We start from the raw sequence: 15304 nt of genomic DNA, 5'->3' as shown, positions 1-15304 counted from the left end.
ACCTGGACCGTTGCTGCCCTTTATCCAGTTTTCCCTTTAGCAAACGCAAACGTCTACTGAAGCTGCACACATCAAGGACGGGTCCAACGGGCATCCTGCGGCCGCGATCAGCCACGTGAAAGTTGCTAGCCTCACTGATCACTGATCAACGCAGCAACTCTTCACCCTCCATTGTGTTCACATCGTAGCACTATGGCACGCACCGTCCGTGCGTTCCAGCCTCCCGAAGGTTTCGCTCACCCATCAACGGAGACATCGCCCGCGTCCGCCCAACCTGCCCGTCACTCTGACAAGGCCTGCTGTTTCGCACGTCTCCACAGTCCTTTGCCTGACGGATACGTTTTATTCGCCACGACGCACATAAGGATCCGCTCATGAGCAGCATCTTCAGACCTCGCCTACCAAGTCGAGACAGCACGACCGCCGTGACCACCAGCTCGTCAGACCATCACATCCTTGGACTTTCGTTAAAGCGAATTCTGGGGGGGCCTATGTGGCGGTACCACTGGTTGTCCCTTACATTGAGACACATAATTCCCTTTAACTTACCTTACTGTATGTTTAACTTACCTGTTGGGGCCGTTGCCCCTTTAAGAGGCACCCTAACGTGTTGACGTCACATCACGTACGACGTGACGTGCGTGCGGTGGCCGCCGGCCCGACTCGGCCTTCCAGGACGGCTGCTGGCACAGCCCGGCCTAGCGTCTTTGGCCGCATCAGCCAGCCGGCGGGAGCGAAGCGATCCTCCGCTCCCGCGGCAAGCACCGACACAGCCCAGCCTCGCGACCTCGGTCTCAATGGCCAGCCTCCATACCGGGAAGAGGCACCAACGCAACGGCGCAGGTCACGTGACCGCCTAAGCGCACGCGAGCGTGATGACATCATCACGCTCCCCACAGGACTGCGAACTCAGTCCTCGTGGAGTCCCCGCTGGGACAAGACCTACACCACGGTGCTCCTACAGTCAGCCATCTTACCTGCTATCTTACCTGATGTAATTAGCCTGTTCCTGTAAATAAACAACTTATTTATAGTTCGTCGAAGTCAAACTCTCTTATTTAGTGGCGATCTACACGAACCGCTACACTATCCTTAAAATGGTGCATCTTCTGACTCACTATGAGCAGTGCCACAGGAGGAGCTATTAATTTTTTTTCTTTAGGTTTGCTGCTATCCCAGCAGAGAAGTCTTTTAAATGGCTGAGAAGGTGGCAGCTTTGTATTGCCGAACCTGTTATATAGGAAGCCCTTAGTAAAATTATGCCGGTGACGTGCTCACTGTTGCTTTTGACATTCCAGGTAATTTGGAGTGAGAAATTAGAGAGATATATTAGATTTTTTTTTTTAAATCACCCTCACTACTTGCTGCCTTGTGTAAGAATTTACTTTCTTTTGTCTTTTCTTAATACAGTTAATCAAATTCACTGCATATATTGCTCAATAAAGCACATGAAGAGTGATTTAGCCCCTAACAGATTTACAAGAATAGTTCCAGGGATGAGGGACTTCAGTTATGTGGATAAACTGGAGAAGCTGGGGTTGTTCTCCTTAGAGCAGAGAAGATTTGATAAAGGTATTCAAAATCATAAAGGATCTAGATAGAGAGAAACTGTTCCCATTGGTGGTAGAGTTGAGAACCAGAGGACACAGATTTAAGATGATTGGCAGAAGAACCAAAGGCGACATGAGGAAAAACGTTTTTACACAGCAAGTGGTTAGGATCTGGAATGCACTGCCTGAAAGGTGGAGGCAGATTCAATCGTGACATTCAAAAGGAAATTGGATAAGTACCTGAAGGAAACAATTTTGCAGGGCTACAGGGAAAGGGTGGGGGAGTGGGACGAGCTGAAGTGCTCTTCAGAGAGCCGGCACAGGCCGACAGGCCTCATTCTGTGCTGTAACTATTCTATGATTTTAACATCTGGAGGAAGGAAAGGTCATCGGCCTGAAATGTTAACTCTATTTCTCTCTCTCTCCACAGATGCTGCCTGACCTACTGAGTGTTGTCCAGCATTTTCTCTTTTTGTTTTAAACCGTTTGCGAGGGCAGAGCACTCGTCCAGCAACTCTTTTCCCACATTACAACAGTGACTACATTTCAAAAAGTACTTCATCGGCTGTAAAGCGCTTTGGGGCGTCCGGTGGTGGTGAAAGGCGCTGTAGAAATGCAAGTCTGGCTCCCTGCTCCCTCAGCAGCTCCGCCCCTGTAGATGATTTAAAGCCTCTGAGCCTGCGCGGCGCGGTTTGATGATGTGTGAGACAGGGGGTCGCGGTTTGATGACGCTGAGGCTGCGGTCGCGGTTTGATGACACTCAGGGCGGTCGCAGGCTGACTGTCAGAGCGGCCACGCGGGTCTGTCGCGGAGTTTGTCTCTAACTTTTGGGCTCCGGCTCCAGGCCTCGCCATGGTGAAACCTCAGTACAAGGGTCGCAGTACCATCAACCCGTCCACCTCCAGCACCAACCCGGGTGAGTGCCCGCGGAGCCCAGCTACAGCCGTCAGTGCGCGCCCACCCCGAGCCTGGGTCCCCTGGAGCGGCCACGACCGGTGTGGGAGCAGCGAGTGAGCCGAGAGTGGGGGACACACGGGCCGGGTAAAGGGGAGGGACGGGTCGAGGATTGAAGCCGCAGCCCTGATTACGTCACATCGACTATTGACACTGGAGCTCGGGTTAGGGGATTTAGGGTCAAAGGTTAGGGATGGGGAGTTTAGGGTCAAATGTTAGGGATGGGGAGTTTAGGGTCAAAGGTTAGGGTAGGGGCGTTTAGGGTAATGGTTAGGGTTGGGAAGGTTAGGGTTGGGAAGTTTAGGGTTAAAGGTTAGGGTTTGTGGTTTAGCGTTAAGGTTTATAGATAAACAGGAGGTGCTTAAAAGACTGGCAGTACTCAAGTTAGTCCGGTTGGGATGCATCCTAGGTTACTGAGGGAAGTAAGGGCGGAAATTGCAGAGGCTCCGGTCGCAATCTTCCAATCCTCCTTAGATATGGGGGTGGTGCTGGAGGACTGCAAATGTTTCACCCCTGTTCAAAAAAAGGGAGAGGGATAAACCCAGCAACTATTGGCCAGTCAGCCTAACATCAGTGGTGGGGGAACATTTAGAGACAATAATCCAGGACAGAATGAATTGGCACTTTGAAAAATAGGAGCTGATTAATGAAAGTCAACATGGTTTTTTTTTAAATTCACTCTCGGGATGTGGGTGTTGCTGGCAAGGCCAGCATTTATTGCCCATTCCTAATTGCCCATGAGAAGGTGGTGGTGGTGAGCCGCCGCTTCTGTCTGTGTGGTGAAGGTACTCCCTTTCTTAAAGGCAAATCGTGTTTTAATAACTTGATTGCGTTCTTTGATGAAGTAACAGAGAAGGTTGATGTGTATATGGACGTTCAAAAGGTGTTTGACAAAGTACCGCATAAATAGAAGGAGGTCATTCGGCCTGTCGAACACATTCCGGCTCTCTGCAAGAGCACTTCAGCTAGTCCCACTCCCCCGTCCTTTCCCCGTAGCCCTGCAATTCTGTTTTCCTTCAGGTACTTATCCAATTCCCTTTTGAAAGCCACGATTGAATCGGCCTCCACCACCCTTTCAGGCAGTGCATTCCAGATCCTAACCACTCACTGCGTAAAAAAGTTTTTCCTCGTGTCGCCTTTGGTTCTTTTGCCAATCACCTTAAATCTGTCTCCTCTGGTTCTCGACCCTTCCGCCAATTGGAACAGTTTCTCTCTATCTACTCTGTCTAGACCCCTTATGATTTTGAACACCTCTATCAAATCTCCTTTCAACCTTCTCTGCTCCAAGGAGAACAACCCCAGCTTCTCTAGCCTATCCACGTAACTGAAGTCCCTCATCCCGGGAACCATTCTCATAAATCTTTTCTGCACCCTCTCTAAGGCCTTCGCATCCTTCCTAAAGTGCGGTGCCCAGAATTCGACACAATACTCCAGTTGAGGCCGATCCAATGTGTTATACAGGTTCATCATAACTTCCTTGCTTTTGTACTCTATGCCTCTATTTATGAAGCTCACAATCCCATATGCTTTTTTAACCGCTTTCTCAATCTGCCCTGCCACCATCAACGATTTGTGCACATATACCCCCCAGGTCTCTCTTCATGCACCCCCTTTAGGATTGTACCCTTTCGTTTATATTGCCCCTCCTCGTTCTTCCTACCAAAGTGTATCACTTCGCACTTTTCTGCATTAAATTTCATCTGCCACATGTCTACCCATTTCACCAGCCTGTCTGTCTGTCTTGAAGTCTATCACTATCGTCCTCACTGTTCCCTATACTTCCAAATTTTATGTCATCTGCAGATTTTGAAATTGTGCCCTGTACTCCCAAGTCATTTAATATATATCAACAAAAGCAGTGGTCCTAGTACCGACCCCTGGGGAACACCACCCTCCAGTCCGAAAAACAACCATTCACCAGTACTCTGTTCCCTATCACTTAGCCAATTTTGTAGCCATGCTGCCACTGTCCCTGTTATTACGTGGGCTTCAACTTTGCTGGCAAGCCTATTATGTGGCACTTTATCAAATGCCTTTTGGAAGTCCATGTACACTATGTCAACTACATTGCCCTCATCAACCCTCTCTGTTACCTCGTCAAAAAACTCGATCAAGTTAGTAAAACATGATTTGCCTTTAACAAATCCATGCTGGCTTTCCTTAATTAATCCACACTTGTTCAAGCGACTGTTAATTTTGTCCCTGATTATCATTTCTAAAAGCTTCCCCACTACCGAGGTTAAACTGACTGGCCTGTAGTTGCTGGGTTTATCCTTGCACCCTTTTTTGAACAAGGTTGTAACAAGGATGGAGGCGGGACTAAAACCCAAAAAGAGGGCGTCCTGCCTCCATCACGTCCCCATTGACAAAATCCAGCCCATAGGGTCCAAAAGCAAAGAAGTTATGCTAAACCTTTTTCAAACACTGGTTAGGCCTCAGCTGGAGGTGTTCAATTCTGGGCACCACACTTTAGGAAGGATGCCAAGGCCTTCGACAGGGTGCAGAAGAGATTTACCAGAATGTTACTAGGAATGAAGGACTCAGTTATGTGGAGAGACTACAGAAACTGGGGATGTTCTCCTTCGAGCAGAGATGGTTAAGAGGAGATTTGATAGAGGTGTTCAAAATCATGAACGGTTTTGATAGAATAAATAAAGAGAAACTGTTTCCAGTGGCAGAAGGGTCGGTAGCCAGAGGACACAGATTTAAGTTGTTAGGCAGAAGAACTAGAGGCGACATGAGGATTTTTTTTTACGCAGCGAGTTGTTGTGATCTGGAATGTGCTGCCTGAAAGGGTGTTGGAAGCAGATTCAATAGTAACTTTCAAGAGGGAATGGGATAAATACTTGAAGGGAAAAAAATAACCGGGCAATGGGGACAGAGCTGGGGAGTCAGGGAAGGCGCGGGCACGATGGGGATACTGGCCTCCATCTGCTGTATTATTCTATGATGATTCTATGGTTGGGTGGTTTAGGGTTAAAAGGTTAGGTTGGGCGGGTGGTTCAGGGCTAGATGGTTAGGGTTGAGGGATTTAGAGTTGGGTGCTTACGTTTTCGGAGATGCGGGGATTGTTATTGTTTTGCATTGTGCGAGGATAAGTAGTCATTCTTCTTGTGGGGTCCCTGGTAGTGTGCCAATGTGCTATTTAACAGCACAGGGCATCACAAGGAAGCCTGATTACGCTCTCTGCTGACCTCCACACAGATGAACCTTCAAAAGGGATGATTAAATAGTGATTGTGAATGGAAATTCTGGGCTGATTTTCCCCTTCCTAACACAAGGCTGATGAAGAAACGTTTATCATTCCTACTGCCAACTTGACTGGCTAACCCAACGCAGACTGGTGGATTGAACCTGAGACATTCCTGGTCTGTCTGGATCCATTCCACAGAGCATGCACCAACTGAGGCATGGGGATTGCAGTGATGAGCACAGTCACTGTGAGACTGTGCCAAAATTGTGGGAATTATTTAATTTCTTACAATTTATATATTCTTGTATATAAAAGAATATATAAAATTTTGTACAGTTGACACAGTGATTAAGCATCCTTCTCTCCTCCTTACTCCTAATTCTCTCTACACAGATGTGGCCGGACCTGCTGTGATTTCCAGCAAAAACATTATTTTTTTTTGTTGGTTTTTCATACAGACCCCAGCATCTGCAACATTTGACCCCTTGTGACCCCACCTCATTGTTCTTGGATGTAATGTTTTCCTGACTGACCAGTTTGGACACCATTCACACCTTTGATTATCTCTCTGCCGAGGTGTGATAAAGGGCAGTTAGAAAGATTACCTGTAATCATCTGGCAGTGTTCTCTGACTATATATGCTGTGCCTATATGCATCTCTTCACTTCACTTGACGAAGGAGCAGCGCTCCGAAAGCTTGTAATTTCAAATAAAGCTGTTGGCCTATAACCTGGTGTTGTGTGACTTCTCACTAATTCATGAAGACACTCTTCTCTTCCCACCCTTCCCCTTTACAGGGGCATGTTCTTTCCCTTCCCGTTCACAAAGGCGGTTCTCTCTTGCCCGCTTCCCACCCTCTCCCCTCTTCTTTCACGCTGACACTCTTCTCCGATTCGCCTTCACTGCTGCTCCTGGCTTCTCCCTGCTGCTGCTTAACCCTGAGATTAAATTCTACTGTATGCTGTGGATGGGAATGCCTGATCTCTCAAAAGTACTCCAAAGCGATGGCGGCAGCAGCTTGGAAGTGGAAGGGGGTATGAATTGTAGGAGGGGAGGGCCCAGCTTTCACAAATTCCATAATAAGAGGCTGGCCACTATCTCCTGGCCGCCCTGATGAGGTTATGTACAACCCTTACGGTACAATTTCAATGGGAGGAGGACTTTTAAGAAGCACTGTTTACAGTTTTTGTAATCTGAGCAAACATTCCTTTATAATGTATGAAAAAAAAGGATGATTTCTATTTTCACTGAAAATGGTACAGGAAACTTTTTTTTATCCGGCACTGACGGGACCGGCGTGGTGCTGGTTGATCAAAAAGTCCGGATTACAGAGAGGTATACTTACTAAGGTACGAGAGCCCCATACACGGCCACAAGTGCAGGAGCCCCGGTTACACGGCCACAGATCCAGGAACCCCGGTTACACGGCCACTAATATAAAGTACAGGAAACTTTGGTTTATCCGGAGGTTGTATGTCCGGAAACCTCGATCTACCGGCAGAAATCAGGAGCTGTTTTTGTTAGGTTTTTTTTCTTCTCGTGGCTTTGTTTTCAACAGTCGGGCTCTGGAAAGTCTCTCTCAAGCTGTTGCTAAGCTACAGAGACGCTTCCAAGGTATGGGCCGACTGTTTACAAGTTGTTGCTAAGCAACCGTGTTGTCAGATACGGAGATGAAAACCTCCGTATGCTTCAACATTAACTTTGTATGTCCGGCAGTTTTGATAGATCGGCAACAGCTCGGTCCCGTCGGTGCCGGATATAACAAAGTTTCCTGTAAAACTTAACCGGCAAAATTCAGGAGTAGGTTCAGGTAAGAGAGGTTTCCGGATATTTAGGTGCCGGTTAAAAGAGAGTTTCCTGCATTATGAAAATATACCCTCCAGTGACCTGAGCTGTGTTACTTTTCCAGTGATACATCTGACAAATATTGCGAATATGGCACTGACATGCTTTTCTGTTTATAACTCGGGATTTCAATTGAAATATTGCATCCAGACTGTTGGGGGTGGGGTGGGGGGGGATAGATTGGAACAACAGTAGTGTAGTCTCATTGATTATGAAGGTGGCACATGCTGCGTGGCATCTACGCCAAGTGAGTTTGGATGACCTCGGTCCACTTTTTTGTTATGCACGAGTCTGCTGCATAAAACTATCAATAATTTAGCAGTTCATTTACAGTCTTACCTGTCATTCTCTAAGCTAGTATCGAATTTCAAAAATTCCAAACCTGTTTGAGATCAGCACCTGGGAATGAAGCGGATGCTAACCCTGACTGAATCACTCAGGTTTTAGGGAGTTGCAAATCAAATTCAAGATTTCTACAAGCTTGTTAGAGAGAGATTATTTGAAGTAAAAGTCAGAAGCAGCTAAGGCTGCATTTTCCACCAACGTACTCATTTTAAATCTCTTCCTGCTATCTTTCTCTCTTCTCTCCCCCCCCCCCCCCCCCCCCCCCCCAAACACAAAGCAATGTTCTGTTAAGTTATGCTGATGGCTCTAGCTAGTCATAACATACACATTGGTTACAGAATAGCGCATGTGTTGGAAAGAAGAAACATCTTTAAGATTTTAGAATGCCCTATACAGTCTGCTCCTCTTCATTAAGAGTCACTTAATTCAAATTATCTGATAATTAAAAATTAGCACACAATTTCTAGTGCACAAATGACTGAATTTTCAGGAGTAGACTGTAATCCAGATAGCGGCAGTATGCAATATGGAATCTTAGTCAGTTGGTTGTATTTAATTGGTACTTTTGTTTCTGTGCAGATCGGCCCAAAGATGCAGGAAGCCACAGGAGGGACAGGGCAACTATTAAACGCCTGAATATGTACAGAGATAAAGAGAGAAGGTAGGTGTCTCCTACAATTATTTTTTGTCACAAAATTCAATGCACTAATTGTAGAATTTATCTGTACAATTAGATAACTCCCAGTCGTGTTTCAGTAATCCTCATCGAGTAAACCCCTATTCAGAAAGATGGCACAGCTCCATAATTTGACCTCACCAGAACTTTATTGATCTGCTGTATCTTTAGGAAAGGGAGGAGAGAGGAGTGGGATATTAATAAGACCCTGGTGAGCTCCGGGTTGTGACATCAACTGAAGTACTTTCCACCTAAGGGGAAAAACACCTCCACAACTCTTGTCACGATTCAAGTAATCAGTGACACTAACATGAAGCCCAAATGCATAGTGCCACAGATGTGGGATGTGGGTTTGATTTCTACACATAGTGCAGAATTTCTGAATCTTAGCAGCATTGCTGTGTGAAATTAGCAATGGCTGGATGGAGGACCTATTGCAGTCAGCTTACAGCAATGTTGGCAGATACCTGGCAGAAGATTACTGGGCTTCGTGTTCAGTTGTGAGATAAAATGGAGGTTTACCATTGTTTTGCTTTCTAACATGATTACTGATGTGATGTCCCTACAACTAAAGCCATTTTTGGATTGGTATGGTTTATTAAGCCGCATTCAATAATTGCATTCGTCTGGCTTATCCACCTTGTGATTTTGCTTCATTTTCTGTTAAGGATGATGGAACTCTCTTTCCTGATGTTGTGATGGTGCATCTTGAAGAAAGTAGCTCCATCTGCTTATGAATCTTATTTGTATATTCACACTATTTCACAGTGTACCCACTTCCTTAGCGGTGTGAAATCTTTCATGCATGCCTAATCATATTTTTTTCTTTCAAGAAACAAATTTGGAAAGCTCATCAAGCCCCTGCAGTTCCAGTCAACAGTTGCATCTGGCACTATAGCCCGCGTGGAGCCAAACATCAAGTGGTTTGGTGAGTTCATATTTTCTACGCAGAAAGAATGTGGGTATAGTTTTCAGGCTTTGATACAAAGGCTCTATCTACATACATAACTGAAGTGTTCACAATGATCACCGGCATTGGGTGGCCAGAGTCAGTGGAAAACTTCTCTCTGGAGTTTTACGGTAACACTTTTTTTTAATTCATTGTGGGATGTGGGCGTCACTGGCTGGCTAGGCCTGCATTTAGTGCCCATCCCTAATTGCCCTTGAGAAGATGGTGGTGAGCCGCCGCCTTGAACCGCTGCAGTCCATATGGTGTAGGTACACCCACAATGCTGTAGGAAGGGAGTTCCAGGATTTTGGCCCAGTGACAGTGAAGGAACGGCGATACAGGTCCAAGTCAGGATGGTGTGTGGCTTGGAGGGGAACTTGTAGGTGGTGATGTTCCCATGCGTCTGCTGCCCTTGTCCTTCTAAGTGGTAGAGGTCGCGGGTTTGGAAGGTGCTGTTGAAGGAGCTTTGGCGAGTTGCTGCAGTGCATCTTGTAGATGGTACACACTGCAGCCACGGTGCGCCGGTGGTGGAGGGAGTGAATGTTGAAGGTGGTGGATGGAGTGCCAATCAAGCGGGCTGCTTTATCCTGAATGGTGTCGAGCTTCTTGAGTGTTGTTGGAGCTGCACTCATCCAGGCAAGTGGAGAGTATTCCATCACACTCCTGACTTGTGCCTTGTAGATGGTGGAAAGGCTTTGGGGAGTCAGGAAGTGAGACACTCGCCGCAGAATTCCCAGCCTCTGGCCTGCTCTTGTAGCCACAGTATATGGCTGGTCCAGTTCAGTTTCTGATCAATGGTAACCCCCCAGGATGTTGATAGTGGGGGATTCAGCGATGGTAATGCCATTGAATGTCAAGGAGAGATGGTTAGAGTCTCGCTTGTTGGAGATGGTCATTGCCTGGCACTTGTGTGGTGCGAATGTTACTTGCCACTTGTCAGCCCAAGTCTGAATGTTGTCCAGGTCTTGCTGCATATGGACACGGACTGTGTCAGTAGCTGACGAGTCTCGAATGGTGCTGAACAGTGTGCCAAAGACTGTCTCTTGCACTGTTGTGTGGGTGGGAGGGATCTGAAGCAGTAATACAAGTCCAGGGGATGCAAAGGAAGTATGAGATTGTTTTCTATTGAGACGTTGCTGGTGTTTGTATGACCTATAATTATTACAAAGTAACATTTGTGATCTAGGTATGATTGGGTAATAAGGCATTGTACATGTCGGACTCCAAAGAGATAATGAGATTATTTACTGGCTTGTACAGTAACTGAGACACCTTTGTTTAAAATGAACACAAGGAATGAACATCTTTGGGGCCTATTTTGGTCTGATTTTTCTTTCTCACAGTACATGTCGATATATTAGAATTTAGTAGCAGGAGTTACTGGGAGCGAAGAAATGAGGGAGCTGAATTAATAATCAACCTAGGATGTTTCATAGATGTTTCAACTATGCATATGAATTTAACATTTTTCACTGTCTGTTTGAATTGAACCTTGCACATGATTTTATTTGTTTATTTTCCCTTGGCTTAAAGTGTTGGTGCTCCTGGGTAATAGGATGCAGACTCGCATCCAAGATTTCCCCACTTGGGAAGTGCCTGACCTCCGCTCCTCCATTAGACGAAATGTTGAGCCGAGCAAATCAATTCCGCAGGGAATATCTCCACCCCCTAGGGGCCTGATCCAAGATCCGAAGCTTGGGAACAAGTTACCTGTGTACACCCTCTGGTGTTGGCACACTGAGCAGGAAGATTTGGGGAGAAAGCAGGGACAGGGTACTGAATTTCATAATCATAATCATAATCAACTTTATTGTCATTGTTAGTGCACAAGTGCAGTACAACGAAATGTAGGCTTGCGGCTCCCGAGAGTGTACATTTAGATTAAGACATTTAAACATTCAACATTCATTTGTCTTGTAATACATTAACATAAACATAACCATAATAAAGTGCATTGGCAGATGTGCAGGCTTTAGAGTTTATTTGTGGAGTTCAGTAGGATGACAGCCCTGGGAAAGAAGCTGTTCCTAAATCTGGTTGTTCGGGTGCGAATGCATCTGTAGCATCTCCCAGATGGCAGGAGGACGAACAGGCTGTGGGTAGGGTCTTTGATGATGGACCGTGACCTCCGTAAACAGCGTTTCTGGTATATGTGCTCTATGGTCGGTAGCCGGGTGCCGGTAATGCGTTGGGCAGTTTTGACTACCCGCTGCAGGGCTTTCCGGTCATAGTAGCTACAGTTGCCATACCATACTGTGATACAGTTTGTCAGGATGCTCTCTATTGTGCAGCGGTAAAAGTTAGAGAGGATCAGGGGTGACAGGTTACATCCCTTCAGCCTCCTTAGGAAATATAGGCGCTGCTGGGCCTTCTTCACCAGAGAGGAGGTATTGAGGGACCAGGAGAGGTCTTCCGTGATGTGGACTCCGAGGAACTTAAAGCTGTCCACCCTTTCCACCACAGCCCCATTGATGTGGATGGGGGTGTGACTTCCGCCTTTAGACTTCCTGAAGTCCACAGTGATTTCTTTGGTTTTCTTGATGTTAAGGGCCAGGTTGTTATCGGCGCACCACTTCACGAGATGCCATGATCTCATTGAATGGCGGAGTAGGCTCGAGGGGCCAAATCTCCTGCTCCTATCTTCTATGTTTCTATGTTCTAAAAACTGACACAAAAGACTACTTTATATTTTTTTTTAAAAAGCAGGATCTAATACTCAAATCTTTTTGATTTGTGAACAGCTAACACGCGAGTCATAAAACAGTCGTCTCTGCAAAAATTCCAAGATGAGATGGGCAACGTTATGAAAGACCCTTATAGGGTAGTTATGAAACAAACCAAGCTTCCAATGTCGCTTCTGAATGACCGAATCAAGCCTCATGTAAGTTATTAACTTTCTTTTGTTGATTAAATAGAAATTCAGGAACCTGGCAATCAGTTGGTATCAAATGACTCTGAATGATAAAAAATAAGTAGTTGTTAGTTCCAGTTTTTAATGCAGCATTGCAGTATTTGCAGTATCCAGATTTCTCACTGGCTTATGCTTAAAATCCCAAATCCAGAAACACTAGCCAAAAGAAGATGCTCTGGTTCTTTCATATCTCAGTCAATCTACATTTGTGTGTGATTTCTTGGCATTATAGACTCTACTGTGAAGTAGTTCACTGTGAAGGTTTCTGGTTGCGGTGATGCAAGTTCTAATGCCACATTCCCGATGCTGTCTGTGTACCCTGGAGGACGTGCAGTGTCAAGGTTTGTCTTATAGATTGGGGATCTAAAAGTTAAATAGTGACTCCTAATTGGGGGGGAAAAAAGCTCATTTTGGGAATGCCTAACTACAGTGCTGGCTGGAAATGATTTAAACTCTGTTCTCTTAATCAGCAGTACACCTTGTGGCTTTTGGGCTGCTGTATTTTTTTGAATACATTTTTACGTGAGCCTGTTCAACGGGATCATAAGCTTTATCCTTGTGACAGTTATATCCTGTTTGAAGTTACTTTCAATATTTGGTATAACTTCTCTTGAGTAAAGCATTAGTATGTGGGCATTTTATTCTGATGCCAGCACATTTGGAATGATTCAAAAGGCTCCTGTCCTTAGAACTTTGGAGCAGCTGTGTGACTAATTCCTTAAAGCAGGGTTTTCTTTCAAAGGAATTTGTGGGATACTTTTAAGATTTTTTTTTGCTCTTCAGCATTTGCCACATTTTAATCAAAAACATAAATAAATGAGGCGTTGTGATCCTTTCTGGCGGGTCTCTTTTTCATCAGCCATGGGGGGTCCTTGACTCTTGGTAGTCAGAAGTCACTGTGAGCTCTAATTTTCAGGGCTGGCCGTGCACTCACTGGCCATTTACAGAGCTGTGCAGTAAACTGACACTGCGACCCAGTGCTGTAATTCGGACTTTTTAATCCGCGGTTGCTGCTTTTAGCAAAGCCGCTCTGGTAATAGTAAAATAGTTTTGCAATATTTGCACTTCATGCTAATCCTGTGAAAATATTTTATCGCAAAACGAATGAGTATCTGCTTTGACAAAAGTAGAGATTTGTCCTGTACCAAATAACAATCTTTTTGTGTTGTCCTTTTATGCCTGTAGATACACACTTTAAAACGTATTTCAGAAATAAGGAATTAAAGTGGAAGCTGTCTTTTCTTGCTAATCTTCCAAGATGGAGACCAGAGATTAGCTCTCTGCAGGGCCCAAACAGTTCTTTGATCTGTAGATTAGCCACGATGCAGAAGCTTTGTCCTAAGTGCTGCTAAAATTAATGATCGTCAAAATATTTAGAAATGAGGGGCCTGGACAGGGTGTGAACAGCTGCTCGTCAAGCAGTTTTGTGCTCAAGATACGCTGTTGTATCTTTGAGCTTTATTGATTGATTGCCTTTTCAGATGCTTTTTGGATTAGAATACATATACAGTCTTCATTATGTCTTCAGTTTCTGGAATTGACACTTGAACTTTCTGGATTGACTTCGGAATCGCATCGCCCAAATTTTACGTTGAAATCTATGAAAGATTGTTTTCTCAAATTTTGCAGATTATCAGACTGTCTTAGGAAGATATTTTAACCCATTGTGGAGTAATTGTTTTTCCAAAATATTCGTGCCATCAGTAACTTGCAGTGTATTTTTGCTTTTGCGTAATAATCTGACTTGTAAATAAACCTGACCATTAGTTTTAGCCTGAAATGTAAAGATCTGTTACCATCTTCTAGTGCAGACAGAGGAACTTGGCCTTGGATATGTTATACATTAAGGGCGAATGGTTAGTCCCGTGGCATGCAATCCCACTTACTGCACGTATTAAAGGTGCATGTTTCAGTTCATAGGAGACTGTTCACTTAGGGAAATGACCTTTTGCCATGAAGACATTAATTGCTGGGTGAAAGCCCAGACTGCAATAATATGGACTATGTTAGTAGTTCCAGTCTGTAAATGTTGGCTGCCAGGCTCACCAGCAGCGTGTGTTTAGAGCCTTTCCTAAGCCTCCTGAACATGGAGGAAGTTACCAGTTTGAATGGATAACCAGGGACCTGAGAATTAAACACACCAAAAAATAATTGCATATTTACTTGGTCCCAGGTCCCACAAAAATGTGCTGTATGCAAATATTTAATCTTTTATCTTAATTTTTCAGAAATGGGGGAGCAATGTGGGGGTTAAGGTTATGGGTTTGGCTGTCTGTTTGTAATTATAGACTTCCAGATCAATATAGGAACAGAAGGAGGCCCTTCAAGCCTGTTCCGCCATTCAATGAGATCATGGTTAATCTGAAATAACAACAGAAAATGCTGGAAATACTCAGCAGGCCAGGCAGCATCCGTGGAGAGAGAAACCGAGTTAACATTTCAGGTCTGGGACCCTTCATCAGAACCAGACCTGAAACATTAACTCTGTTTCTCTCTCCACGGATGCTGCCTGGCCTGCTGAGTATTTCCAGCATTTTCTGTTGTTATTTCAGATTTCCAGCATCTGCAGTATTTTGCTATTATATCATGGTTAATCTGTACTGGACTAAGACCAGCTCATGAAATGGGCCTTGTTGATGTTGTCAAGAAGTCACTTTAGTGGGAAAGAACTATATTTCTGTATTAAAAGTTTAATACAGTAGACAAACTTGGAGGAAGAAAGGCAGTGTCTAGATACCAGCTTTCATACATTTCCTGTATAAATCCCAGTGCCTCCCTATCAACAATTTCAATTATTGGGTCTCTCCCTAAGTATTAATTTATATTTGTTACTTTGTCTGAGTTATCATCCACTGTATAACTGAAATCCCATCCTCACTCA

General features: G+C 44.9%; 1 protein-coding gene across 1 annotated transcript in view; it reads left to right on the top strand.

Moving 5' to 3' along the window:
• Positions 1-2266: 2266 nt before the first annotated feature.
• Positions 2267-15304, top strand: part of gnl2 (G protein nucleolar 2) — a 43187-nt gene continuing 30149 nt past the window's right edge. The window contains exons 1-4 of the mRNA XM_085962425.1: positions 2267-2466; positions 8467-8548; positions 9397-9491; positions 12254-12393. Of these exons, the coding sequence (XP_085818551.1) occupies positions 2403-2466; positions 8467-8548; positions 9397-9491; positions 12254-12393 (381 nt within the window). The 5' untranslated portion in view covers positions 2267-2402. The remainder of the gene's footprint in view (positions 2467-8466; positions 8549-9396; positions 9492-12253; positions 12394-15304) is intronic.

The sequence above is a fragment of the Somniosus microcephalus genome, chromosome 20 (assembly GCF_052327205.1).
Source record: "Somniosus microcephalus isolate GS21.2 chromosome 20, FLI_Smic_1.0, whole genome shotgun sequence".
Taxonomy (NCBI): Eukaryota; Metazoa; Chordata; class Chondrichthyes; order Squaliformes; family Somniosidae; genus Somniosus; species Somniosus microcephalus.
This window is presented reverse-complemented; position numbering and strand designations above follow the sequence as displayed.